This window comes from Phialemonium atrogriseum (assembly GCF_030411735.1).
Source record: "Phialemonium atrogriseum strain 8032-3 unplaced genomic scaffold QBC33scaffold_17, whole genome shotgun sequence".
Taxonomy (NCBI): Eukaryota; Fungi; Ascomycota; class Sordariomycetes; order Cephalothecales; family Cephalothecaceae; genus Phialemonium; species Phialemonium atrogriseum.
Genome location: NW_026848154.1, coordinates 177258 through 204682, shown reverse-complemented (window position 1 = coordinate 204682; position 27425 = coordinate 177258). Strand labels below are relative to the sequence as shown.

The window sequence follows — 27425 nt, the reverse complement described above, 5'->3', positions numbered from 1 at the left end:
CCTTTGTTTCCAATTTGATGCTGTGGAGGGAGGGAGAGATTTATGCCTCGTCTTGTCGTAAGATCAACTCCGAGGATGCTGGGCTACCTAGACGATCAAGGTACCTCCGCACTTTATGTCCACCTGACCATTTCTGGGTGAAGGATCGCCCATCCCCGCATCCCACAGAGGCTCTCTTTTGCGGCCTTTATCTAGCTCCCTGTAACCAGTTGAGGCACTGCCTACCTCGTACTGCTGATGACTTGAGATTAATGCATGGGGCATCCTGCTTGATTACTTGGGTCTAGCTCGTCATCAATTGGTGAGCTGTCCATCAACCTTAGATGGTCCACCCCTCACTACTGCGAATACCTTGGCGACTGGTTGACAATTCACAAATCCGAAAAAAAAAAAATCTAGATTTTACCTACCTAGTAGGAAAAAAGAGAAGGGGAAAAGCAAAAAGGAAATGGGGCAAACATGGTACAGAACACATAACGAGCTATTCCAGGGAGGGTAAGGCAATGCCCGGAATGCCAACGTGGTGGGTCCGGCTGTTACTGGTCTGGTCTTATAACCTAAATTCGACGTCACCTCTGTATTTCATCAATCGTCCAAAAAGCAATGCACAGCAAGCTGCCGGATCGCAAGCTACGCAGGGGATTATGGTCATCAATTCCGGAGGAAGGTTCTGAACAGCATGCCTTGTAAGCTCACCTCTCCACAGCCAACCTACTACGTATTTGCCCGCCCTTTTGGGAACTAACGACTATCGCGCCCCCCGTTCCCGCAGATGGCACCGCAACCAGCTAGAATCCCCACTCCTCCGCTTGCCCCCCGAGATCCGCAACCGCATCTACGAGTTCCTCCTCGCCGTCGGCCAGGTCAACGTCCAGTACAAGCCGTGGCAGCACCGGCGCCGGACCAGGGGTGGCCAGACCTACCACGAGGCTATCCGCGGCGGCTTCTGGTGCCGCGTCCTGCGCCCGAGGCAGAACCCCTGGAGCGGCGATGGCTACTCCTCCCAGGGCGGCGGCGCAGAGCGCGGCATGACGCTGCTGTCGCCGGTCTGCCGGCAGCTGTACCACGAGACAGCCCTGCTGCCGTACAAGCTGAACGCCTGGTCGTTTGAGAACAAATACGTCATGGAACGCTACGTGCTGAAGGAGAAGAGGCTGCCGCTGCCGCAGAGACGGGCCATAAATACCCTCTATGTCAACGGCACCTTGTCGAAGTCGTTGGAGAAGTTCTTTGGTGGTCTGAAGGTGATTGTTTGGAAAGAGGGGACGAAGTTGAGGAGAGAGGTTCTGGAATCAAGCCAGGTGGCCGAGAGGCAGGCGAGAGCGATGCAGAGGGAAATCGTGATATCACCATCGCGGTAACATCTGGCCTCGCTAAAGTCCGAACCCGAGCCAATGTCCAGACACATGGGGCACTGACACCAAGGGCCAGTGTGTTGTCTGGTCCCAGTGAGCAAGTACAGTGCCTCGCATCGGTGGCGCGCGGCTGGTCCGCACATTGTCGCCGACACTCTGGCTGGACCAGTAGATGGGGATTGATGGACCCTCGCCTTCAAGGCGATATCAATATCAAGGGAGGGGTAGCTTCTAAACAAGCATAATCCCACTGATCGACCCGGTTCTGGAATGTTGAGGTCCGCCGGCCTCGCCAACGGGATTGGCAGCTGAGCAGATACCACCTCGCCTGTGGTTCGCGGTATCATGCCTCGCCTCCCAGGGATTTTCGAGGCGTTTATAATGTTTAAATGAGAGGCGTGCATAGTCTAGAGTTCCGTAGCTCGGAGTTAGTTGTGGTGCGTTGCTTGGTGTGACTCGGCATTAGCCTGTCATCTCGCCTGGCTGGACTTCTCGACTTGAGATGCCAAACACGCTAATGCCATGACTGCCGCTCAGCTCATGTATGGGGACTGCACGTGCAGACTACATCTGCGCTGTGATGCATGGGTGCCCGCCACGGGTGACTTTACGGACCTCCGGTCTACGTCTACTGACTGCCCGGACATCAGTGGACTGGCGAGAAAATAGATCACATGTGGCAGTGATATTAGACAGATTCTCACCCCAGACCCAATTGAGACAGGTGATTCCACGGTTTCTGCCGGACATCAAGCCATTGAAGGTGGGACACAGGCCAGGTGCCACTGGGTTGGCTGGGAATGCTACTCAGACGGGCCTGGCACTGACATGGTCACCTCAGCCATGGCCCTTGAATCAACCGCCTTGGGTCACTAGGCACCGAGTCGGCTCTGGACAGGGTGACCCAACGCCTCTCTCGCGCCACGTGAAATAGTTGGATGGGATACGACATCATATGTGCATCCGGTTCCAAAGCCCTATGCTTTGGGTGAAGGGTTAGCAAGCCGAGTCCGCCTCATTCCCAATAACCCACATCCAGCAACAAGCCACTCCCACAGTTACCCACTTCAAGGCAGACGTGGGCACTAGTGAGTGGCCATGAACGGGGGATGCACTGAGTTGATCCGAAGTTGTTGACTAGCGCAATATATCTGGTCTTCAAACCGCAATAGTGTGAATCAATATGCAGCAGCTGTTATGCTGTGCATGGTGATACAAGCTGTGCTCCTGTCAGAGCCACACTTTTCCACCGGCTTCCTCCATCCTATGAGGATCACTGAGGACCTCCAACATGGGTGCTGGTGAGACCTAGTTGTTCCAAGCTCCTGGGCTTGATATGCTTCGAGACATTCCTGGGCTCCCCTTCTTGTCGGGCTGCTCTTGTAACTCGTGGATCCAACAAGCGACAGGACTCTGAATGCGGAAAGAGGCATGCCTCGATCTCAGCTTCGGCTGGCAGCATTAGAGCGGCGTTATCCGGACTGGTTTACAGCCACCCATTGAATGGAAGCCAGTCTGCTGCAGGGAAAGGAGAGCCCAGGAATGTTTCACATCGACGAGATCAGCTCTGTAGCCGCTGCAACTACTCGCTTCCAAGATATTATGTCATTGAAGTTCGCCCCGGATATAGATCCATGGCAAATGCCCGGCTCAGGGAAGAATGGCAAAAAAAAAAAAAAAAAAAAGCACTCAACGCAGCTGTTTCTCCAACCACAACAACCTCAAACGTGCTCAAGTACAGCTCCCTCTTATCAACCCAAGTAACATCAGAAGATGAAGCTAGTACCTTCCATAATCACCGCCTCACTCCTGGGGTGTGTCATAGCGACCTATGGCACGTCAGATGACAGCAGTGAGAGATCCGACCCGTTCCAGATCTCCAACTTCACCGCCGACGTCTTGGACGACCACACAACAATGTGAGCCCCAGTGTCTCCCCTTCAGCGACTCCCCCATAAGACCTCGCCTCAAACCCCCAACTAACTCTACCCGCAGCTACGCCTTCGACCTCATTTACCACCCAGGCGTGCCCTTCGCGCACTGCAGCGCCTCCAGCCCTCCCTCCGCCGTAGACTGCACCGGCAACCTCTGCGTCAGCTACGGCAGCTGCGGCGCCCCGGTCAACGCGACGACGAACACGACGAACACGACTCTGCTGTCGCCCGTCTCGTTCAATATCAGCCCCGACGCCGACGGCACGGGCCTGGTCGTGTCCATCCAGTCAAACTACCCGCAGGACGCGGCGCTGTGCGACAGCTGCTCCAAGTCCGGGCTCGGCAAGCTCGAGGACGCCGTCGAGTGGTCCGCCGCCGGCGTGCAGGTGTACACCGGCCTGGCCGAGTTCAGCGTCGATGCCGTCTTGACTGTGTATGCCGAGTGAGGGGGATGGTTGAACCCCCCGCCCCCGCAAGGTAGCTCGTGGGGCGAACCGCTGGGCGGCGAGTTGGGGGAGGGGGGAGGGCCCCTTGGCTGCACATAAGGGATTGATAGCGTTTGTTTAATCTAACACGTTGATATCCTCGGGGAGAAGCTGGGCAGGCGTTGGGGGTAGGAGACCAAAGGCGTACAATAGATAGCTTCTAGGCACAAATACAACAGAGTCACCACCCCGATTTGGCAAGCCCCTTTTTAGATCCGACGACGGATATACGGCAAAGGTGAGCCATTAAACGCACTGGTACTATCCACCCACTAGCCAAGTGATTTGACAACGGGTGTTTTTATTTGACAGGAGGTTGTGTAGGGGTCTGGTCCAGCGGTGTTGGCTTGCTGGAGCTCCCACCCGAAGTCGCATCACCACCAAGCCGACCCGCGAAATCAGTGCTTGACCACAATCTTGCCCCCCGCATCATGCGAATCCAACAACCTGTGCGCCTCCCGTATGGCGCCGTACTCAAACACCCGAGCCGGCTTGGCATCCCACCCCCCCCGGGCGATCTTGTCCACAATATCCTGCAGCGGGATGCCCTTCAGCGGGAAGTCAGGGCCTCCCAACACCTTGCTATGGAACAAGCTAAAGTGCACGCCCGTCTCCATCTGCAACATGGGGTTAAACCCATCCAGCGGCTCCAGGCCCCCCAGCCACCCGGCCTGCAGCACCCTCCCGCCGGGCCGCGCGAGCCCGACCGACTCCAACAGCACGCTGTTCCCGACCAGGTTCAGCACCTTGTCGAACCGCGGCGGCCGGTCGAACCCGTCCGCGAACCCGGGCCCCTCCAGGCGCGCCTCCGCGGCGCCCATGCCCCTCAGCACCTCCAGGCGGGGCTCCCTCCTCGTCGTGGCCGTGACCTCTGCGCCCGCGTCGACGGCGAGGTGCAGCGCCGCCTGCCCGAGCGTCGACGTCGCCCCGCGCACGAGCAGCCTCTCCCCAGGGCGCAGGTCCAGCACGGAGAACAGGCACGACCAGGCGGTGCAGTAGGCCTCGGGCAGGGCGGCGAGGTCCTCCCAGCGGAGGCCGGCCGGCCTGCGGACGACCGCCACGTTGGCGGCCGGGACGGACACCAGCTCGCCGTAGGACCCGGGCCGGTTGCGGCCCATGCCGCCCATGACGGCGACGGCGGTGGCGCCGGTGGGGAACAACTCGCTGCTGCTGGGGGGGCTGGAGGATTCGACCACGCCGACGCACTCGATGCCGCTGATCGGGTCCCACTCGTCCCACTCGCCGCGGCGCATGTGCAGCTCGGCGTGGTTGAGGCCGAAGGCTTTGACGCGGAGGAGGACTTCGCCGGGGGCGGCGGTTGGGCGGGGGACTTGTTTGTGTTCGAGGACTTCCGGGCCGCCGAACTTGGTGATGACGATCGCTTCCATTGTTGCTGACATGTTGGGCGGTGGGTGGTCCTCCGATGTTGCGATAAGGTTCACTCAGGTGTGATTGTTTTCCATCTCAGCTCGTTTCTCCATATGGGGGACTGCTGGGTAGTGGAGGGATATATAGTCAGTCCCCATGGTGTGTGCACGATCTTTAAGTTGTCGCGGCCATATCAAATGTCAACTTTAGGGCGCCAGTGTACTTGTACCTGAGCTCATCATGACGACGAAGTGTAGGTGTGTTTAGGGGATGGGTGCTTTGTCAGCCTCGCCCGGTTTGTCAGACAATGCCATTCTGTTATCAATTTGACTCGAGCAGAAGGGCGCAAGGAAAACATCTCCTAGTAAAGAGGGGCGGGTGATGAAAGATCATGAAAATGCGACGAGCTAAATTCTAGTGCAGAAATACCAAGCCAACGAATGAAATACAAATAGCAATCACCTCCTCCTTCGATCCGGACTAGGCGATGCTCTGTCCAATTCCCAGCATTCATCTCCGGGAGGGGGACATATCCTGTCACGTGCCTCCCCCGACTCCGACAGATCCCCATTCAGGACCATGTGAGCCAGCCCCGGAACAAGGGGAGTCGTTGTTCCGGGGAGAAGCATGGGAGTGAGAATACAGACCTACGCATCCATAGCCCGGGAAATCAGCATCCCTCGCAAGATAGCGGAACACAGCCGCAATCCAACCAGACATCTCGTGTTCCTCAATACACAGATTGTCCTTTCATGTTCAAAGCCCCCCGGTGGTTGGCGTCCCTTACGTTTCCGGTCGTCCCTGCATGCGTGACTAGCCCACGCCCCTTCTCCGAGGATGTTCGCAGATTCCCAACATCCAAATCCAGCGATCGGTTCAGCCGCGGATTGACTAGGTAGGTGGCGTGGCGGCAAAGAGATGGGAGATGGTATCTGGTTTCGGCCGGGTCATTGCCGACCTTTTGGGAGATGTCCGTTTTCGGCTCAGAATTCGAAATCCCGGGGTAGCCGATTTCTCTTGTTTGGGGATTTTGAAGCTGTCTATTCTCTGGGATGAAGACGGCGGGCCTGGTGGTTGCAGAGGATCCGTGACGTGTTGGGGCGCAACAAAAAGCCGGGTTGGGAGGGCAGACGAACAAAGGGCCGCTGAATACGGACCAGTTTTCTCGGTTGGGCATCCTTTGGAAGTACATTAGTACTGAATCCGGTGTGCGAGAGAGAGAAAGAGGGGAGAGAAGAAAAGGAGACGGGGATGGTAAGGGCAAGAGCAGTCTGTTGGCGACCAATGTCCCAAGTCGTCTGTACAAACTTCGGGGCGGACTCACCGTCCCGTAGCACCATTCGCCGCCCACAGATTCTCAGGAAGGCATCACTGTAGGTGAAGTCCAGCAAGCTTTTTATTCACGGTGTATTCGGAGTCCGAGTGCTCCTAATGAGGAGTACCGTACCAGTAACCAGAGTATCTAGAAAAAAAGGAAGAAAAGAAACGCGTCGCACAGGCCCAGACTTAAAGATAGTCCTCAAACGCCCGGATCGGATCCTCCAGCAGCGGAGGCGGCCTGTACGCATTCCTCCCACCGGGCCTGCGCGGCCCAAACCGGACCTGGTAGCACTGGTGCGCCGGGAGCCGCGGCTGGTCGGGCCCCGGCAGCGGCTGCTCATATTCCTCCCACTTGTCCGCCTCCTCCTGACTGGGCAGCCTGAACATGTCTCCCGGGATGTCCCGCCCGCCCTTGAACAGATCCAGGGTGTCCATCGATAGGAGGTTCTCCCCTTGGCTGTCGTCGTCGGCCTCGTCCTCCTCGGGGTCCGGTTTTGTGAATTCGGGCAGGTCGCACGGGGGCGGGTCGAGCAGGGCCGGCGGGTCGTCGATGACCCTGGGCCCTCCTGGCTGGAATGGTTCCCACCAGGGGATTCCTGGCGGGTGCGAGTTGGTGGTGGGCCAGTTGCCGGCGTGGAACTTCGGCATGGCAATGTCGTAGTGCTTGGTGCTGGGTCGCCGGGCAAGAAAGATCTGGGCTCGGCCGGGAACGCTAGTGCCGTAGGTTTTCCACGAATACAGATGAAGCTTCTGGGGCCACCATGGTTGAAGTTCCCCTGCTTTAATTGGAGGTTCTGGAGGCTCCGCCGCCCACGGGTCGTCCACCAACCTGTCGGCATCCCAGTAGAAGACGACAACCTGGGTTTGGAAAAAATCGGCGATGACGAAGAGGATGTCGTCAAATAAGGCAGACTGTATCTGGTCAGTCTCTCCCTGCTCCAGCATGAGGGGACAAGAACAGCAAAGGTCGGGGAACTAACATCACAGGCCAACCCATGCTCCATTTGGTTGCAGTACAAGCTGCGGAGGATGCTCAGCTCTCCATAGTCTTCCGAGAAGATTTTCGATCTGAGCTGGAAGAGGATGTATTCCCGCCACCTTGGATGCTCCGGCGTGTAGATGACATGACTAAAGTACACCCACAGGAGTGCCTTCATCTCGCGATTCTTCATCATGTCTCGGCCGTGGGGAATTTTGACCGGATCGGTGCGATCTGGCCCCCACCAGTAACTGCCTGCTCGTCAACCACCAAAGCTCAACCTTGGCAGGTTGCAAAGCAAAACTCACGAGACACAATGCCACAGTGCTTCCGGGCCATCTGGAACCGGGATGACCTTGAACGTCTGCGCCACGTCTGCGGACGACAGGGCCTGGAATTCCTGGTACGGATGGTACCGCTGCCACATCTCCATGTCGGTTGGGTGCGGAATATCGATCTGGGGCTCCTTCAGGGGCTCCATTTCGAAGTACTCCTTCAAACAGTCAGCATCATTCGGCATAACTCCCGACGATGGCCCCTCAACCGTAGCCCAATGCGCCAACACGCTCGCGGCTGAACTGCGGCCGAGAAGATGCTGGTGGTTGATATTCAAGGCTTGGGTACGCGGGTTCCATTTTGCGGTGTAGCATCGGAGAGCTCGGAGTGCGTCCAAGATGTAGGCTCTGATAATCCTGCCCCGCCTGTCGTTGGGGGATATGAACTCCCACATGGCCCCGACCTCCTCGCAGAACTTTGGAAAGCTAGGTTTCGGTTGTCCGCTGTAGCCGAGGATTTTCCACGCCCGTGGAACATTGTAGTATGTCGGCTTGGTTTTGATGGAAAGTATATGGGTACTGATCATCTTGAGGGATTTCCCATTGCGACGGGGTGGCCCCCCGGCCAGTTTAGGCACCACCATGATGTAGAAGGAATGTGATGTATCCGAAATGTTGTTGAAGTTGCGCGTGGGGAGTTGGGTAACGTAGTTGGATGCTAAGAAATTGAGGTTCCAGAGCCTGCTAAATAGACGGAAGTTGGAATCGGGCAGTGTGCCCGGAGTCCAGATAGAAAGGCCGGCATACCTGCCAAAGAACAGGGACGAGACCTTTGAGGATATACCCAGGACAGGACTCTCGTTGGATTGGGAAAGAGGGCTGAAAGATGCCGTTGCCAGAATACCACACAAGAGAGCCGTCTCAACAAAGACGGATGTGAATGCCCGAGTCGAGTGACAGAAGGGGAAAACGAAGTCATCACAGGAAGCCGGCCTTTGTCAGCGTTAGGACTTACCGGATGAGGGCTAGATCCCCTTCCCTTTTTCCCCTTTCATCCTCGATCTCTCCTCTTTGTCGCTGTATATTTTTGTCATTCTTTCGATCTACCCCGTTGCAGCAGGAGCACTGATGAAATCATTACGTCGGGAATAGGGGGAGACGGTCAGATCCTTTCTTAAAACAATAAATAAAAGGAATGGCACTTGGCACCTATACTAGCCAGCCATATTGGTCCAGATCAACCTTCTCTTTCATGCTATAATCCAGGCGGTTGTTATCATATGTCAGGTAATTTGCAGGATTTTGGGTGACAGCGTGCCAGATGCTGAGATAGAGGACGAAATAGGGAGGGAACGTACAGAGTTCCGTGTATCCAGGAGTTAGGATGGTGCCACTCACTGTGACCCTCTACACAATAACGTCCCCAAGTGGCCAGGGAGGGAACTGCATGCATGGATTGGTAGATGCCGCTGAAGGAGGCTTTGCAAGCTCCAAGAGCTGTATAAGAGGAACGAGGTGACGGAACTCACGAACAACACCCACTGCCAAGATGAGGGGTGCGGTAACTGCGGTACGAGAGACTGCAGGCTGAACCTGAACAAACTTAGCGGCACAAATAGGAGACTGGCATACGGAGAGAGCACATAAGATATCACAACTAGCTACTAACTGAGGAGCCAGGAGGTTCAAGTTCAACACAAGCTTTCTGTTTTATTCTCTGTCCCACCACCAAACCCTTCTTGAGCGGCCTTCTTACTAAAGATCGTAGAGCTTATAAGAAGCGAAGCCTAAGACTTGTCACTAGATTGCTTGTCTCTATTTCCGTTTGGGGTGCTTGCCTTGCGGCTCGTCTTCCTAATACTTATCTCATTGTGGTCAAGATGATGTCGTCGTCGTCTGAGATGTTGGGGCTCCAAGACCGAAGCCGAAAGAACCCCGAAGTGGGGACCAGTGCTAATTTAAACGAGCTAATCCCCCGGAATGGTCGGGCTAACGCGGAACTTCTTTTAAAGATGCAGACGCCAGGAAAGAAGAACGTCATCTGTTCGAGTCGAGGCCCCATGTTGGAGTACCTATGTCTTACTGGGAAGACCCGAGTCAAGCCCTGAGTCTGAAAGCACCAGAAAAGGGGAACCTTTGGCCGTTGGACGGTGCGACCTGCGGGATTTTCCGGGAGCCGACGCTTCCGCCTAGACCCTGAAATGGAACTCCCCACCGATTTCGCTGGGTCAACCGCGCTAGTCCCGAAACAGAGCCCAGAATCGACACTTTTATTTTTTTAACCGCAACGACACATCCCGAACATCGACTCTCCATATTCCTTAGAACTACTATTCTTCAACCTCATCTGATCTTCTGCTGAGCAGCCACTACATCTCAATCCCCCCGTCACGTTCATTACGGTCTCCTCCTCCAGATCCTTCACAATGTTCATGGCCTCAAGAATCCAGCGCCGTGCCTTCTCGGCTTCGGCAAGAAACGTGAGCAACCAACAGTGAAACCCCATGAGGGAATCAATCCATCTGCCCGAATCGGCTCGATACTGACCTGCAATTCCACCGACTAGCTTTCCAGGGTCACCGTCCTCGGCGCTGCTGGCGGCATTGGCCAGCCTCTCTCACTTCTCCTCAAGCTCAACCCCAGAGTAACCGAGCTCGCTCTGTACGATATCCGTGGGGGTCCCGGTATGTTTTATAGCGCAAATGTCGAGACGACCGGCGCAGTTCGTCTTTGACACCAATCTGCCTCCCAATACTCGCCTCCGGGGTCTTGCATACCCGATTGAACATTTCAATTGCCCCTTTATCTGTGCTCTCAGCCCACTCGACCATGGTCGGCTAACAAAAAGACTTAGGTGTCGCCGCCGACATCTCCCACGTCAACACCAACTCGACAGTCAAAGGCTACGACCCGACCCCCAGCGGCCTCGCCGCGGCACTCAAGGGCTCTGAGATCGTCCTCATCCCGGCCGGCGTGCCGCGCAAGCCGGGCATGACCCGCGACGACCTGTTCAACACCAACGCCTCCATCGTCCGCGACCTGGCCAAGGCCTGCGCCGAGAGCGCCCCCGACGCCAAGATCCTCGTCATCTCCAACCCGGTCAACTCGACCGTGCCCATCGTGGCCGAGGTCTTCAAGGCCCGCGGCGTCTACAACCCCAAGCGCCTGTTCGGCGTCACCACCCTCGATGTCGTGCGCGCCTCGCGCTTCGTCTCCGAGATCAAGAGCACCGACCCGCGCGACGAGAACATCACCGTCATCGGCGGCCACAGCGGCGTGACCATCGTCCCGCTCTTCAGCCAGTCCAAGCACCCCGAGCTGTCCTCCAACGCCGACCTCGTCCACCGCGTCCAGTTCGGCGGCGACGAGGTCGTCAAGGCCAAGGACGGCGCCGGCTCCGCCACCCTGTCCATGGCCATGGCTGGCGCCCGCATGGCCGAGTCGCTCCTCCGCGCCAGCCAGGGCGAGAAGGGCGTCATCGAGCCCACCTTTGTCGACTCCCCGCTCTACCGCGACCAGGGCATCCCCTTCTTCAGCTCCCGCGTCGAGCTCGGCCCCAACGGCGTCGAGAAGATCCACCCCGTCGGCCCCCTCGACGCCGCTGAGGAGAAGATGCTTGAGGCCTGCCTCGTCGACCTCAAGAAGAACATTGACAAGGGCGTTGACTTTGTCGCCCAGAATCCCGGCAAATAAGCGCCTACGCTTGAAATGATGCGGGGTTGGGGCCCGGTTTATAGATGAATCGGATCGGAGAGTGGTAGGATAGGGGGTTAGATGGGGGGGAGTACATATAGCAGGGGAGAGGAACCCCCCCCTGCAAGGCGTATGTGTGTGTGTGTGTGTGTGCGTGTGCGTGGCGGGGAAGCGGGATACAGCTTGGAACTGCTGCTTCTGCTAGAGCCCGTCCCTCCGGTCTTTCCTGCTCCCAAGGATGCGCTTGGGTAGAGGGGAGAGGAAAAAACGGTTTCATTGCCGGGAAATCCAGTGAAAACTGCGCTCTAGCTGTATCATAGCATCTCGACCTTCATCCTGTGTATTCAATTCCTGACCATTCACGACAACCTAAGTCTCTCGATCTATATGTGGTGATTAGATTCCTCAACAAAGTACACGAAAATGTTTGGTTCCCGAACTGGACCCAATCGAGCAATGATTGTAGGCCAAATTCGGCAATCGATCGGCCAGTCTATCAAAATTTCACACTGTTCTTACATCCGTCGTCCCCGCCCAGCCGAACTTCATCTACTCTTACCCTATATTTCCACCAACAACCCCTCTCCGCACACACGTCTACGCGTACTTCAATTCCGCGGCGGTCCCGTCCCCGCCCGCCACTGCTGAAGCTTCCTCGTGCGCTCCTCCACCTTGCGCTCAAACTCGGCGACCTTTTCGAGCCGCTTCCTCTCCTCCTCCTCGTCCTTGATGCGCTGCGCGTGCGCCTTGCGCACCCGCTCCCTCTCCAGCTGCTCGGGCCGCCGCTCGGCGATGTTGCGCGGCCGGAAGTCGCTGAACAGCCACTTGAGCGCCACCTCGATGACCCAGCACGCGGCGTAGTCGATGATCATCACCGTCGTCAGCGTGGTCTTGAACTCGGGCTTGAAGGGCACCAGCTTCATGGCCTGGTTCAGCTCCGGGATGAACTCAGTGGAGCACGCGAAGGCGATGCCCGTCACGCCGAGGATGCCGTAGAACATGCCCTTGTTTTCCGACAGCGACTCCCGGAACGGTCGGCCCTGGTAGTTGATGGCAAAGGTGGAGATTTGCTGGATCAGTTGGAGCAGGTAGACGGCCGAGTTAAGCAGAGAGGGCTGGAAATCGGCTTCAAGATCGACCATCTCAGAACGACTGTGAAACGACATTAGAAAAGCAGGGCCACGGGAGACTTGGGAAAGGTTTGAAGACTTACGGCTCAAGTTGGTCGCAGAAACGGGCAATGTAGATGAGAGTGACAATGTGGACGGCAAACTGTCCGAGAATCGACCCGATGATGTAGAAGTTGAAGATGTTGGGCTGGGGCCGTTCCTTGGACAGGCCTTCGACAGATTTTGCTCGCGAGATGGACAAGAAGCAGACGCTCATCAGCATACCGCTAATGGTGATCTGTCCGTCGCCGAATTTGATACCCTCGAGATAGAGAACACTCAGGCTGTAGGCGCTGATAAGACAGTTGAGAGCGAGAATCTTGTACATCTGGATCGTCGCAACGAGAGTGCATCGTCCCTGGCGGATGATGTTTGGAATGGCGATGACGTTTCGGAGCTTGGACGTGAACGGCGCCGCAACCGAAGCATCTCCCAGCTTTAAAGATGGCGGCTCCATGTCGTCTAGCTCGGTCTCCATCATACTCTGAGTGAACTTGTCGGCAAAATTGGCGGCTTTCTTTGCAGCCTCGGCCTGCTTTGCCTTGTTCCCCTTTTTGGAGTCCTGATCGAGCAATTGTTGGGCCGCAGGAGATGTGATGGTCTCGATCTGGGACCCGTTCGCCTTGGCATATTCCTCGGGAGTGACGCCCTTCTTCAGAGCCTCGCGTTCAATGGCCTTCTCATAGTGCGGGTTCGACGGGCCAGGAGGATAAAGGTGGGCGATCAGGGCCGGCGCTGGAGGAGCTGCCTGGCCCCAACGCTTCATCAAATCGACTTGCTTCTGATAGAGCTCCTTCATCTTGGTGTTGCGGGCATGTTCGGCAATACGGGTCAGATCATCTGGCGTCCCGTTGAGCAACGCGATGCCGACATGTGCCTGCTTCAAGGCCCCAACGTCGTTTGTTCCGTCTCCTGCCATCAACGTATAATAACCCATATCCTTGTAGCCCAGAAGGATCTCCTCCTTCTGCTTTGGTGAGACACGCGCATAGACCCAGGTATAGCGAAGCAGTGTGTTCCATCCAGGCTGGTGCCTGTACTTTTCAAGTCCATGGCCGGTAACGCAAAGGTCCTTTGTCTTGAGAATTTCAGGGTCGATCGGTAAGGTTGGGTCAACTTCGATGCGAGTCTTGTCATCAACGCTGCGCCAGATCAGATGAGAGGAGCCGTCACCGGGCTCGGCCGCGTCAAGAATCAGGACCTCGCGATCGACAATCTCAACTTCGCGGGCGACATGGACGGCAGTGAGCGGATTGTCGCCCGTGATCATGACAACCCGATGGCTGCTCTCGTTCAGCATCTGGATGGCTTCCTTGGCGTCATCCTTCAGGGGGCACTGTAGAACCAGGAATCCAGCAAAGTTGAGCTTGGCCTCGACGTTCTCTCTCTTCAAGTCGTTGATCTTGCCCGAGCCCAATTCAGTGTCGGTAGTGAGCTGCTTGTAAGCCAGGGCTAAGACACGAGATCCTCTTCGCGTGAAGTACTTGAACGTCTCTTCGTAGTCTTCGGGCACAGTAACAAGCATCTTCATGATTGTTTCTGGGGCACCCTTGACACCAACAAACGTTCCCTTGACCTTCCTCCCCGTGGCGGGGTCGGTGCCATTGACCGTTGCGACAGAGCTCTGGCGTTTCAAGGCAGAAGAGAACTGGAAACGACGCCTGATTTGCACAGTGCCAACTGTTCCCCCAACGGCCGCGGCAGTTGGCTTGCTTGCCAAAATATCGTTCTTACCAAGACCCCAGCCCAGTGCATTCAGCGTCGCCTTCTCCATGGGATCACCGACAATATCCCCATCGTCGAGCTTGACCAGGGCGTGAGCTGTCGCGAGGACGAGAGTAGTCTCCATTCCGGCCTCGTGGACGGCACTCATGTGGCTATGGGCGCCATCAGACTCTCGGGGAGTATCGGTTCCAGAGTGACCAAGACCAAGACCCGCGATGCCTTCCACAACCAAGTCTTCTCCCGTCAGAGTCCCGGTCTTGTCGAAGCAAGCCACATCAATACGCCCGGCGAAGGGGATCCGGAACGGCTCGGTACAGAAGATGGCGAACTTTGCGAGCGCCGCCAGACTGGTGTTGACTGCTAGACTGAGCTCCATGGGCAACTCGGGAGGCACAACGCTCGTGACGATAAGGATGCAGTCCAGAAGCAGCTTCGACCGCTTGCGATCCTTCTTGACACCCTCATCCCACACGTACCAGGAAGCTGCAATGGCGAAGACAAGGAGGAACAGGATGAACAGCAGCGCCTCGACGTTGTTCGCCGAGACGCGCTCGGTTGAGTAAATCATGGTGCGAACAAGGCTGCCCTGAGACGTTTCGAAGCCGGTCTTTGTCACTATTGCCATTGCGCCGTTGTCCGGAGGAGGCGGCACACCCGAGGCAACCTTGGGTTTGTCGCCTTCAGCATTTCCATGGGTGATCTGCAGGACCTTGGTGCCACCCCACAGGAAGGCATTCTTGTCAAGGCCCTCGGTGTCAAGAGCCACATCGCCGGGCCGCAGCTGGATCGAGTCCTTCAGGAGAGGCGTACTTTCGCCGGAAAGCATAGCCTCGTTGACGATTGCCGTTCCTTCGACGAGAAGCATATCGCATGCAACGCCGCTGTCCTCCTTTGTCCGCGAGACGGAGACCAGATCGCCGGGAAGGAGCTTGTCGCTCTGGATTTCGGTCCATTTGCCGATACGGTAGACCCACATGTCGTAAGGCTTAAGGCTCATACCCCGGAATTCGTTCATGGTCCGTTGGCGCTGCCAGACGACGGTGCTCTCGAATGCCACGAGCATGACCAGAGTGAACAGAGAATAATACCAGTAATCATCGAGCATCCATAGTCCGACACAGAAAATCTGGAAGACAAAGAATGGCGCAACAGCATGCTCCTTGAAGAGCTCGGAAAACGTGGGGACCGGAATGTCAAACGTGTTTGTACCATAGTGCTGCTCGAGGTGGGTGTGCTCGGCAGCACTAGCAATACCTCTCGACTTCTGGAACGTCTCAATCTTTGGCTTCGGCTCGGCATCGATGGCAAACGTCAGAGGGCTGAAGGTCTCTCTCTCCGGCTCGTAGAGGAAACGGCGCTTCTGGAAAAGGAAAGAGATGTTCGTCTTGCCTCCGACCTGGTTCGGTGTTAGGAAAGATTCGATCGCAAATGCAATGATAAGCAGGCGCGGGAGCTCACCTTGTCGCGCACGAGCTTGCAGATGTCAGCGGCCCCGGCGTTTGCCATGGGGATAACTTTGATAAGCTCGGCATCCTGGACTGAGCGGCCTCTCTTGGCCGTGAAGGTGGCCTTCAAGTTGACGCTCCAGTGGGTGCAGAGCCAAACCAAGCTCTGCAGGGTAACGATTGTGCCAACCCAGACGAAGGTCCATTCGGGGGCCTGGATGTATTTATCGTATAAGTCGGTAGTAAGGTAGTACCGCAGGAAGATGGGCCATAGTATTGCGAAAGGCCAGACGTAGGTGTGCAAATACAGAGGCAAGGGCGTCAGGAGCTCGGCCGACCTGATTTGCGAGTTGTCGACGAGCGGCGCCATGGTTGCTGATCAAGAGTCTGTAAACTTATGGTGAATTCATGGGAAATCAGGGATTTCGGTTCCCGTCCCTCTCTCGAATATCGAAAGGAGAGGTGATTAAGCCGGAAAGAAAAGGAGCACAGAATAGAATGAGGTTGGTTACTTACGATCTGTGATCTGTACTTTTCCGTTTGTTGGTCCCACTTGACAAGGCTCATACCAATCGCGATTTCAGTGCCAGTTGTCGCCACGCGCTAGCCGTAAAATCCTTCTATTCGTATCGAGCTTTATGGTTACAACGATAATATTTCCCTCAACCGTACAAATTTCACCGGCAGCGGCCACTTCCTTATGCAATGTTTGCATAGGTAGTCGGCGGAGAACGATAGCGTGAATTTCACGTGCCGACCTGGTAACCCACAGTTGATAGTCACGTGACTAACTACGGAGTACTCGCTCGCCCCGTCCCTGTGTACCTAGATTGATGAGGCTCTCCAGCTTTGAAACGCGAGCCTCTGGGCCCTCATTACCTGAACCCTATCTTCCAAGCCGCTAAAGATATTGTCTCCACCGCTTGCTCGAAATGAGTCAGCTAACTGGTTTTCCTGCACTACTCTCGAGGCTGGCAAGGTATCCGGTGTCAGTAGTAGATTCTGCTTGCTTAGACACATCAACAAACTCTTATATAATCCCTCACTTGCTCTTCTCTCTATTCCCTTTCCTGCCCTTACCTTTGCATCAAAACTCTCCAAAATTGGAGTCTTGAACTCGTGGAGGACTGGCGCGGTTCTGTGGTGGTGGTGTTTCAAACCAAGGGCCCACACTAATAAATATGGCTTCCCTCGGCCCCATCGGTAGAATGGAATCGAGCGCTAACACTACTGCAAGAGTGCAAGCTATCGACAGATGGTTTGAGACACAGCCGGCGGGCTAGTGGAGTGCGAGACGCAAGGGGGGTCGAAGCGGAAGGTTGTGTCGATGAAAATATGCCTCGTTGCAATCTATCGTCATATTGTATTTTCAGCCTTATTCGAAGGCGGACGACATAAAATGCAGTGTCTATGAATGTGGAACCGTCTCCCTGGGCTTGGGTTACGGTAATAAACGATGGTGCAATCCAGACCTTCAGGGGTACCAGATCTGGGCCACCATCCTAGGAAGTGGGGATGTGGAACAAAAAGCTTGAATCTGGTTCAGGCGAGCAAGCTGCCAATTAGCAAACAGATGAAAGGTGATTACAACCAAACGCTACCAGGAAAGTAGATTAAGTGCTTCGTAATTCCACCATACAAACTTTGCCTGTCATGGTGGATGACAGCAAAGTTGAACCTTGATCAGGAAGTTCCTATTAAACCAGGTGTCCCGTGGGACCTGCCAGGGATCATGAACCACAACATCTACCAAGCTAAGATCCGCGAGTTGCAGCCTGCAACCTCCCAGTGCACGGGGATTGGTTGCCTTCCCCTTGAGCATGAACCCGGTCAATTTGCCCGGATTCGCAAACGAGTTAGGAGCAGGGAAGTTGAAGAGCTGAAAGCTGTTCGCAATTAGGGCGAAATCTACAATGATCAAATCATGGTGCACAAGTTCATCGATGAGAAAACTTCAGAGGCATTCAGCCGTGAGAATGGCCAGGGCGGCCGCCTCCGTTGGTGGTACGAGCCCCTCATTCGTCAAGCTCGAACAGTCCATCTGAGACCTGCAGGGGTGCCCAGGCTCTCGTCATCCGCAGCATCAAAAACAGATACCTACGGAATAGGCGACGTAGATACAGCACAGAATACATGAAAAGGGATCGATCACCATGGTTCCCTCCCGTCTCTCCTGTTGGAATCCCCCGAATCCCGTCGTTAAGTACCTTCGGTTTCGACGTCGCATCTCTCACCTTTCTTTCTCTCTTCTCGCCGTTCATCTCTTTCCGTATGGGGCTCTGGTTGCGACGATCTATCTAAAGTTAAGGATCGCTCCGCCCAGCTCTCCCGCCCAGCTCCACTCCGCCAGTCCGAGGACCCCTCTTCCTGACGGTAGTCTCGATTCATCGGCATACCCTACCCAAGACGCTGACTACGATGGATTGCCCTTGCATGAGCATCTGATTCGACCAAATCCTTCACATGGTCAGCAAACCTTGGAAAAGGTGGCATGGCCAATAGCCGTTGCCTGTGTTGCGCACCTTACAATCTAGCTATGCCATAAATGGGAACGCCAGCACCAAATACGAATGCACCCTGCAGCCCAAGGCAGGTTATCTCATCGTGCAGTTCCTGCTCGACAGACAGAAGAAAAAAGAAAGCGCGACAAACATTTCGAACGAGGTGACTCCGGACCTGGAAAGGCTGCTGCGATTCTGCTCGAAACAGGATCTTCACAGAGGATCTACTCTGGGTTTCGCGGCAGTTACGCCGCATTTCGTGTCAAGCTGCGACACCCATGTCGTCCCCCATTATTACCCACGGGGATCTCCACATGGCCCAGAACCAGAACCAGAACCGAACAGCCGACGTCACAGCGGCTGCACCACCTGTCCGGCCAGAACAGCGGGACCAGTGTAACCAGGGTGGCTGTGGGAACCGTCCTGTTGGGGCCACGGCTGCTCCTATTAGTAGTAGTCGTCGTCGCACATCACCCATCCACTCGCGGCTGTTCACTACCAGTCTACTGCATGGTTCCAGAGCTAAAGAGGACGGCAGATTGCCCCTTCTCCAAAACCAACACGTCTCCATCTCCGAGCGTGGTGGCCAGAGCCGTTCCAGCTCTGAGACGGACAACAGCTCTCAGACTCGGAGGGCATCCTCAAGCTCCACGCCAGACATAGGAACCAGCCCCAAGCCACAATCGCCGCCACGCAGTCCGCTATTGGCACGGGCACGGGCACCGGTGCCGAGAATGGTGGCGCCGACTCAACCGTTGAAGAAGAGGAGGAGCATCATGGACCGCTTCAGGTTGCTGTCCAGGGAGACTCCTAATCCTAGCCCCAAGCCCCAAACCCGAACTCCGGTCATTTATGTCCCGACCCACGCGGCATCGGATTTCTCCCGCATCACAGTGTCGCCCCGGACTCAAAGGACGGCAGCTTCACGAGGGGAGCCTCTCGAAACCATCGTCGCAATTCCCTCAGAAGACGAAACTGCATACCCAGCGGCGTTAAAACGACATTCCCCGGTCCTGCAAACGCTGGCCGAAAACGAGCCAGTTTACACGATCCCGGAGCATCCCGTGCCCAGAACATCCCCTGCAAAGGAACATACTCGGAAGCACTCAGCATCATCCGCCAGGCAACCAAACTCACCTTCTCCACAACATTCGTACTCTCCTGTCACCGACCTTCGGGAAGCATCGCAAGCTATGCCTTCCACGGCAGCCCCTAATGCACGCATCGAGGCCATTCGCGCAACCGACGATACGCCAGCACAACCAGCCGTCAAATCCATGCCAGGACCCTCGCAACAGCAACTTCCAAATACCGAACCTAGGGAAGTGGAAGGGCCGGTGACAGTGGAACAAAGCAGCCAACTTTCTGACTATGAGCTATTCTTAGCCCGCGCAGAAGCCAAGGAGCGCGCATATAGGGACCAAACCTTGCGCCATCTGTCGCGGCACCCCAACGGCTATGTCGTCCCCTACTACGACCCCCGCGCAGAGGCCGAGACGACCCTTTTACCGTACCGGCAACCGGTCACGTATCCGGCCAAGACCAGCAGCACGGGCTCGACTGCCGTCGGCGTTGATCAACCGGGGGCCCTGAGAAAGACCTGGGACGGGCGAATAACCTCGATCGATTCCGGAATCGGAAGCCAAAGCAGCAGGCGGGGGTCGAGGCGCGAGGCGGAAGAGGCGCCGAACCGACTCTCGAGACACTCGGAGTCCCAGCCCAGGAAGCATACCAGCTGGTCGCCGGCCCCCGGATTGAGGAGGGGTGACGCGCACCGAAATTTGACGGCTCCCGGGACAGCGGCGGTGGGCGAGGTGGACGACAACTGCGGAGGCACCACGACCGCGTCGGGGTCGACTCTGGTCGCGGACAAAGGCGGCCCCAACAACAACGACAATGCCCCACAGCAACCGCGGACTCTGAGGAAACAGGCGAGCTTCAGGCAGAAGATCGGCGAGTATATCAAGCCACCCCGGCAGCCCAGCCGGTATGACGCGGTTGGGAATACAACCGGACTGGCGCGGATTATGGAAAGGAAGGCAGTGGGTGAGGCATAGGTTCCGGAGAGGAGGCGATAGGGTGGCATTCTGAATTGGGTGTTTTGATAAGGATCGCATAGCCGGAGTTTGGGGAAGTCGGGCGCGCTCGGCGGCGGCGGCGGACAGGACTATACCCTCAGGCAAAGCATAGATAGAGCAGAGTTTGTTATTATTTGATAGATCTCACTGTAATAGTTAATGAGGCAACGAGGAGCAGCTTTCAGTTGAGACAGGAGCACGGAGTCGTTGACCTGCGCTGGATCTTGCAATCCTCCCCACGCTCGCTGACATTTGGCAAATTCAGAAATCGTTCAGTTGGTAGCGTTAAGAGAGAGGGAAGCCACAAACCTTGGCACTGTCATTGTCCACTGCTGCCCATTGCACCCCCCTAGTCGCGCCGGTGACGCAAGGGGTTGCTTACTGACCCTAGGTGTTGTTACTGCACTATCTGAAGTTGAAGCTCCTGATAGTTTGGTTTCCCCCACACGGACGGCCATGGCAAGCGTTTTCAGATTGAGATCTGACGTGGTACCATCTTTTGAAAGCCGCGGAACTTGTCATTGTCGGCTGCACATCCTGCCGATTCAGTAAGGAAGTCAGGGTCGAGCTTATTTCGGCAGAGCCTCACATAATTAATCTGCGCATCCCCTAAAAACGCCACGAGGATGTTTCCACGGCGATGAAATAGCCAACAAGAATAATCCTTGACGGGGGGAAGAATGGTTCGATGTCACCCACGTAAAGGTGCAGGGCCGATCACAGCAGGCTAGGCTGTTTAAGGTGGTGGTTGTGTTGCTCAAATGGCCAGTAGTTTGCTGGCAGATGGGGGGTCCAAGCTCTGGGTCCATGCTCAAGTGGGTCATTTTGGATGAAGATCATGCACCGAAGATCACCAGGCCAAGAGAATCCCCTCCTTCCATTACACCCTGCCATCGCACCCCAGTTTTCAGCTTTGGGAGCTGTTGGAGCCCAGATCCACTCTGCTCACCTCACCTCGTCCAACCTCTCCTTTCATGTTCCATCAAGCAGCCTCTCCATCCTTCTCGCCAATGCCGGCTGCCGTCCTCTCCTGCACCCATCCACTCGACACCCGACCTATGGAATTACTGCTAGCAGGTAGTTCGTAATTGACGACTCCGCATCGCATCGCACCCGCTCTCCGACATCCCGGCAATTCACTAGTTGCTGTTTCAGGGTTTCCCTTTCTGTAAATTATCCCCTTTTCGATGACCTACCGGCTCACCTACGATGCCGTCGATTGCCAATCTCCCGACCGAACTCATCTTCTTTGTCGCCAATAACCTCGACAAACTGAAGGACCTCTCCTCCCTCGCCTGCACCAACCGCAAGTTCCACGAGACGGTTAACCCCATTCTATACGAGACTGCTGCCGCCCGCGGCGATGTCTGGCCCTTGGCATGGGCCTCGCACTGCGGAGTTGCTGGCACAGTACGAAACGCCCTCGCTGCCGGCTCCAACCCCAACTTCCGCTTCACCGATTCCCAGCACGTCAAGGTTTGGAAGAAGTCCATCGCGGCCGCTCGAAGCGCCGTTGACGACGGCCATAACCCCAACGGTTGGAGTTCCACTGACGACGCCTCCACTTACACCCGATGGTCGCCGACGACCGACGGCAGCCGCGCCGAAACCACGGTCGACTTCGACAGCCCCATGTCCAATGTCGATAGTTGGGGTACTATGTCCGATGGCACAGAGGGACACTCGGATGATGAGTGGGGCGATCTGTCGAGCTCTGATCCCGACGATCTGATGTCCGATGACAGCGATGCCGATTCGTCCACGCTGGGCTACAGTGACGCCGCCGTCTCGGCCTCGGACTTTGTCGTCCGCAGTTTCACACCACTGCATCTCGCCGCCAGGGGGGGCCATAATGAGGCCGTCGAGGTCCTGCTTGACTACGGAGCATCCCTCGATTCCTTCTCAGAGAACTTCTGCGATTGCAAGCGTGCCGCTGGCATCCTGAATGCTTTGGAAGGCCCTACTCCGTACGAGGACAGGTGTTCACCGACGTGGTCTCCGCTTCACATTGCCATCTGCCACTCCCGCCCGGAAACGGCGAAGCTCCTCCTGTCTCGTGGTGCCAGCTGCACCATGGAAGCGGGCCCCGGAGGGCTGTCGTCAGCGACGCTGCAGGACGCTGCCAGCACAGCCCTTCATCATGCTGCCGGGATGGGACTAGTAGAGATAGTCAGGTATCTGCTAGTAGAGGGCTATCAGAGCGAGGTTGACGTCCGTGACGTCAGAACGTTGACTCCCTTCTACTATGCCTATGCAAAGGGCAGGTGGGATTCCACCATTCCTCTCCTCCTCGACATGGGTGCCAATATCAACCTGGACATCGACTTCTTCCAGCCCTACTGCACAATCACCCCGCTAGGAGAGTCGTGCAGACTCGGTCGTTTCGACATCGCTGAGAGACTGATCGGACTTGGCGCCAACCCCACCCACGGCTTCTTTGCTACCGGGTCAGGTCACCGCAAAGGACTCTCCCCCTTACATCTCTGCTGCATGTCGTCCGCCCGCCCCTTCCTCCCAGAAGGCAGCGAAGCGAATATACTGGATGACGAGGACAAGGCAATGGAGCGAATGAGGTTGATGGACATATTGATAGCCCAGGGCACATCATTCCGCGAGAGGGACTGTTCCGGAGACACGCCTCTGATTACAGCAGCGCAGAACAGGGTGTTGCCTGCAGTTAGGGCCTTGATAAAGGCCGGAGCCGATGTCCATGCGACGAATGCCGTCGGCAGGAACCCCGTCATGATGGCCCTATTGGGTCCCCCGACTCTCCTGCCCAACGCTCCCCAGCGTGAGTATGACGCCACCCTCGCCCAAATCATCAACGAACTCTTCCGTTCCGGCGCTCGCATCGGAGACGTTGACCCCCATGGGGACACCGCGCTTCACCTCATCTTCCACGGGAACCGCGACAAGAACTTCCAAATACAAGCCCTACGCCTTCTCCTGAACCAACCATCCGCCAACCAACTCGTGTTGGCACAGAACAACGACGGCCAGTCGCCCTTCCATCTCGCATTCCAGGCCCGCAACATTGAAGCATGCGAAATCTTTGTTCGCCGAGGATATATACGTGGCGTGATAGAACGCGATGAGCTCCTGGCAATGCTCAAACACGTGCTCATGGACCGAACAGGCGCCGCGGACCCAGCATTGAACTTCGTCCTCGACCTGGATGTCAACCGAGAGCTCACCTCGGATCCTTCCGTGTTCAACGACCTCCTTCAGGAAGGAGGACGCGCCGCCCTCCAGGCTGCTCGGCTCATCTCGTCTCGGGGACTCCCGGCCATGAGTCGTGAGATGTGTAGCGATCACCTGCGCCAGGCCGTCTTTCTAGGGGAGTGGGACATGGCGTATTACCTGATCGAAGGCGGAGCCGATGTAAATGCCACCAGCATGAGTGGTGAATGTCCCCTGAGCATATTCATCGAGAGATACGGACACTCGTGCCTCCACAGCGCCGACCTTCGACAATTTGTCCGTATCCTCCTAGACCGTGGCGCCAATATCCATCTCTCCCACCCAACCCGTTCCTACGCGAGGCCGCTCGTCAAGGCGATCCAGCTGGGATCGGCCAAGCTAGTATCCATCCTGCTAGAAAGGCAACCTCTGCGCGGCGACGCCCGGGCAGAAAACGGATGCTACCTCCACCACACCATCCGGGATCGTTCGGTCATGCCATTTCTGATCGAGAAGATGCTCGACACACTGATTGAGTCAGGAGCCAGCCTGACCGAACTCGACGACAACGGTGATACGCCCCTCGCCGTGCTGCTGCAGATGACGTCTCTGAACATCTACCTGGCCCGGAACTGTTCCCGCTTCGTCAAGATCCTGTATGGCCCTGGGGTGGATATCAACAAGAAGAATAAGCTGGGCCAGTCGATCGCCGACCTGCTCGTGGATATGCTGCCCCCAAAGGGCAAGTGTAGCAGCGAGGCAAACGCGCTCGCAAACACGGTGCAGCTCATCGACGCGTCCTGCGGCTGTAAGGAATTGAGGTTCCTACCCCAACCGCGCAAGAAGGTCAGGCCTGGCGACGTCTGGCGGCCGTGAGATCGACGAGGAGGGCGGGGGGGGAGGTTATTTATGTGTATGTGTGTGTGAATAGGGTCAAATGTCAGTGGCGAACGCAAAGTTCAGCCCGTCATCTGCTGGCGCCGGTCGGCGTCGATATTTCGTTTGTCTTGGGAGCGGATCCTTTTCACTGATTATTTTTAGGTGCTTGGGAGGTCCGTATACCACCTCTACATACATAGGCGAGTAATAATTTATCTATACTTAACATATTCGCCAAACCAGTATCCTCCGAGATATCTCACACCTGCCGGATTGACTAGACTTCACACGGGCCAGGTGAGACTTCAGAGAGGATTATATGACAGGATTGTGAGAAGCAAACAGGCAGTCTACAGCACCTTCAACAATCAAATCCGTCTTCAATCTCTGCCTGGAAATTGGGGTTTTCTTCTTCCCCTCCCAAGTATCTAAGGTATCTTGGAAAGTGCAAACCAAGGAGCTGCAGCTTGCCGAGCGCCTTCCCTCCACAAACAGACAAATAAATCCTTTTTCCCCTTTCAAGCCCTACCGTTGTTTCCTTCCTCCAACCAAAAACTTTTTCTCCGCGCCGAGAGAGATAAAAAGCGACTCCGACAAGTTTGACGGGAAAGCTAGATATCTCTGCCAATATCAAGCCCAACATGGAACCTTCCAATGCCAGCCATGGATGGGACGGTAAGATGGCCAGCTGTGATGATAGCGAGGATGATGACTACCGGCCGGCACGGACAGCATTCCACGAGGACCCGGCCGTCTGCACGTACATGCTCGGGACGGTGACTGCGACAGTGCCACTCAAGATTGCCGCCTCCCAGATTGCGAGTCCAGGCTCGGGCCTCTTTGTCACCAAAGATATCATGGATGGCGAGGAAATCTTCCGGTCTCAGATCCCTTTCGTATGCGTGGAGCCTTACCAGACTACCGTCTGCCACTACTGCCTTGAAGACACGGGCAGCCGGATTCACCATGAAGAGGGTCGATTTTGCGCGGGCGATGATGTTACAGCCGCGACCAAGCGTTGTTCGGGTTGCAGGGTGGCAAGATTCTGTTCCACGGTGAGCTCTACCGGTCGGGCACCTATGCCCTGTGTCATGGCCACGCTGACTCGAGTGACTCCAGGCTTGCCATAAGAGAGCGTGGAAAGCGTTTCACAAAGACGAGTGTAAGATACTGAAAGATGCACCTCCGATTCCCGCCCATCACCTCATCGCCTACCGCATCCTGTTTTGGCAGAACCGAGACCTCGTGACAAGCGGCATGGGCAAGGCCTTGAATCTGTTGGAGAACCATTTCGTGGATTACTTGGCCGACTCGGATGAGGCAACCCACATCTACGAGGTTGCCATGGCAATCCGCCAGATGACCCAGACCAAACTGGCTTTGCGAGCTGTGTGGCGTCTGGTGCCAGCGGTATGCCCCCTGTCCCATGCCCCACGATGAGGATAGCTAGTTTTGCTAACCCGTCGCTTGATAGATCATGACCAACGCCATTGGAATCCGCTCGGCGGGGCGCAAGGAGCCACACGCACTGGGTCTCGACCTTGTGGCCTCGGTCATCAACCATTCGTGCGACCCCAATGCCTTCGTATTCCATGAAGGAGGTAAAATCCACGTCCGGTCGCTTCGACCGATCTGCGCCGGCGAGGAGATTACAGTGTCCTACGTGGCTATGCCGACCGACGTATATCACCGGAGGCTAGCGCTCAAGAAGGAGCATTTCTTCGACTGCTATTGTAAATGATCTTGCCCTTGACGGAATCGGTGGTCGTGTATGCCCTTACTAAACATCTCAATAGGCAAACGTTGCAGCGACGAGCACAAAGAACACACGGAGATGTTCGACCGAGACCCCACGAAACTGAACAAGCTACACCAAGCCCAGGACGACATCCTCCGCCTCCTCATCGACACCAACAAGGCCCTCCTCCAAAGTACGCCGCCCCACCGCGCCTTCGACGTCGACAACGCCGAGACGTCCCTCCGCACCATCACCTGCCAAGCCTTCCCCCCCGGCGACTGGCCCGCCCACATCGACCCGCTGCCCCACGCCCGCCTGACCCTGGCCCTCCTCTACAGCCGCCGCGACGACAAGCCGCGCCCCGCGCTCCTAAACGCCCTCAGGGGGACGCTGCCCACCACCCGGTACCACCGCGCCGGGCCCGACTGGGTCGCCAACCTCCTCGACCTGGCGCGCATCCTGCTGGTGGTCACCGGCGCCACCGCCACCACCACGTCTGTGTGCGTCACCCCGCCCGAGGCGATGCTGCTGGCCTGCGGGATTCTCGGCCGTCTGCGCGCCGAGGCCGCTGGGGTGTTTGGGTTGGAGTCGGGGTTCGTCGTGGCTGTCGGCAAGCTGCACGACTCGCTGGCCGGCATGGTGGCCGAGGTGGTCCCCGGCACTAAGCCGGGCACGGGGGAGTTTGAGAAGGAGTTTGTGAGGGTGCAGGGGAAGCTGCTGGCCTGGGCTGGTATCGATGAGATCCATGGGGTCAGTCTACCGTGAATGACTTCTGGCCGTTTGTTGGGGCATTGCGCCAGATTCGTTCGGCAAGCGGCGCATGAACTCCCCCGGGTTGGCTTCTTGAGAAGGCATTCTCCGAAGGTAGTGGCTGATTCATCGGTATGACAGTCAGTCTTGGTAAATACAAAAGCTAGAACTTGCATGTTATGGTAATACCAGGCAGGACCTTCCTTTCCTGCATTGCCATAAGCAGGAGGCATAATAATTAGTGCTAAGCTAGCTCTTGCTGAGAATAATCGATGGATTTATTTTCCTACCTACCCCTGAGTATTCAGCCCTTTGCTCCCATTTCGTAACCAGCCCCTGAATATGCCCCTGAACATATTCCCAAGCAATAATTTCCTCCAGAAGTACGGGACCCAGTCGTGAATCAAGTTACTCTTTTGCGCCTCAGCATCATCCGTGAAACATTCAGTGTCGAACCGTACTACTTCGGATAACACCGATCCGGCAGTCTCTCCCCAACCCACCCCAACCCACCCCCCCCCCCCCCCCCCCAAGCCGCACTCAACCAACCA

At 56.3% G+C, this 27425-nt stretch overlaps 9 protein-coding genes across 9 annotated transcripts; 6 read left to right on the top strand and 3 right to left on the bottom strand.

The window, feature by feature from the left end:
* Positions 1 to 579: 579 nt before the first annotated feature.
* Positions 580 to 1630, top strand: QBC33DRAFT_119283 (uncharacterized protein). Its single transcript, XM_060421969.1, has 2 exons — positions 580 to 686; positions 773 to 1630. The coding sequence occupies exons 1-2, from the start codon at positions 604 to 606 to the stop codon at positions 1359 to 1361; spliced, it is 672 nt and encodes a 223-aa protein (XP_060282087.1). The 5' UTR covers positions 580 to 603; the 3' UTR covers positions 1362 to 1630.
* A 1390-nt stretch (positions 1631 to 3020) lies between these two features.
* Positions 3021 to 3955, top strand: QBC33DRAFT_542764 (uncharacterized protein). Its single transcript, XM_060428304.1, has 2 exons — positions 3021 to 3274; positions 3351 to 3955. Exons 1-2 carry the CDS (start codon positions 3129 to 3131, stop codon positions 3733 to 3735), a joined length of 531 nt encoding a protein of 176 aa, XP_060282086.1. The 5' UTR covers positions 3021 to 3128; the 3' UTR covers positions 3736 to 3955.
* QBC33DRAFT_119478 (chaperonin 10-like protein) lies at positions 3954 to 5624 on the bottom strand. Its single transcript, XM_060421970.1, has 2 exons — positions 5372 to 5624; positions 3954 to 5263 (listed from the first exon to the last, which is right to left on the bottom strand). The coding sequence occupies exon 2, from the start codon at positions 5172 to 5174 to the stop codon at positions 4173 to 4175; it is 1002 nt and encodes a 333-aa protein (XP_060282085.1). The 5' UTR covers positions 5175 to 5263; positions 5372 to 5624; the 3' UTR covers positions 3954 to 4172.
* Positions 5625 to 6648: 1024 nt separating this feature from the next.
* QBC33DRAFT_516296 (uncharacterized protein) lies at positions 6649 to 8360 on the bottom strand (the record flags this gene model as incomplete). Its single annotated transcript, XM_060426139.1, has 3 exons — positions 6649 to 7374; positions 7443 to 7692; positions 7750 to 8360. 3 exons carry the CDS (start codon positions 8358 to 8360, stop codon positions 6649 to 6651), a joined length of 1587 nt encoding a protein of 528 aa, XP_060282084.1.
* A 1375-nt stretch (positions 8361 to 9735) lies between these two features.
* QBC33DRAFT_542752 (malate dehydrogenase-like protein) lies at positions 9736 to 11816 on the top strand. The gene is made up of 3 exons (XM_060428303.1): positions 9736 to 10196; positions 10283 to 10400; positions 10571 to 11816. The coding sequence occupies exons 1-3, from the start codon at positions 10143 to 10145 to the stop codon at positions 11407 to 11409; spliced, it is 1011 nt and encodes a 336-aa protein (XP_060282083.1). The 5' UTR covers positions 9736 to 10142; the 3' UTR covers positions 11410 to 11816.
* A 201-nt stretch (positions 11817 to 12017) lies between these two features.
* QBC33DRAFT_454222 (uncharacterized protein) lies at positions 12018 to 16118 on the bottom strand (the record flags this gene model as incomplete). Its single annotated transcript, XM_060424716.1, has 3 exons — positions 12018 to 12561; positions 12623 to 15699; positions 15762 to 16118. The coding sequence occupies 3 exons, from the start codon at positions 16116 to 16118 to the stop codon at positions 12018 to 12020; spliced, it is 3978 nt and encodes a 1325-aa protein (XP_060282082.1).
* A 2185-nt stretch (positions 16119 to 18303) lies between these two features.
* QBC33DRAFT_119557 (uncharacterized protein) lies at positions 18304 to 20463 on the top strand. Its single transcript, XM_060421971.1, has one exon. It carries the CDS (start codon positions 18528 to 18530, stop codon positions 20304 to 20306), a length of 1779 nt encoding a protein of 592 aa, XP_060282081.1. The 5' UTR covers positions 18304 to 18527; the 3' UTR covers positions 20307 to 20463.
* A 715-nt stretch (positions 20464 to 21178) lies between these two features.
* Positions 21179 to 24705, top strand: QBC33DRAFT_119232 (ankyrin repeat-containing domain protein). Its single transcript, XM_060421967.1, has one exon. It carries the CDS (start codon positions 21537 to 21539, stop codon positions 24381 to 24383), a length of 2847 nt encoding a protein of 948 aa, XP_060282080.1. The 5' UTR covers positions 21179 to 21536; the 3' UTR covers positions 24384 to 24705.
* On the top strand, positions 24706 to 27377 carry QBC33DRAFT_119233 (SET domain-containing protein). Its single transcript, XM_060421968.1, has 4 exons — positions 24706 to 25441; positions 25506 to 25796; positions 25861 to 26119; positions 26183 to 27377. The coding sequence occupies exons 1-4, from the start codon at positions 25028 to 25030 to the stop codon at positions 26887 to 26889; spliced, it is 1671 nt and encodes a 556-aa protein (XP_060282079.1). The 5' UTR covers positions 24706 to 25027; the 3' UTR covers positions 26890 to 27377.
* The last annotated feature ends 48 nt before the right edge of the window (positions 27378 to 27425 follow it).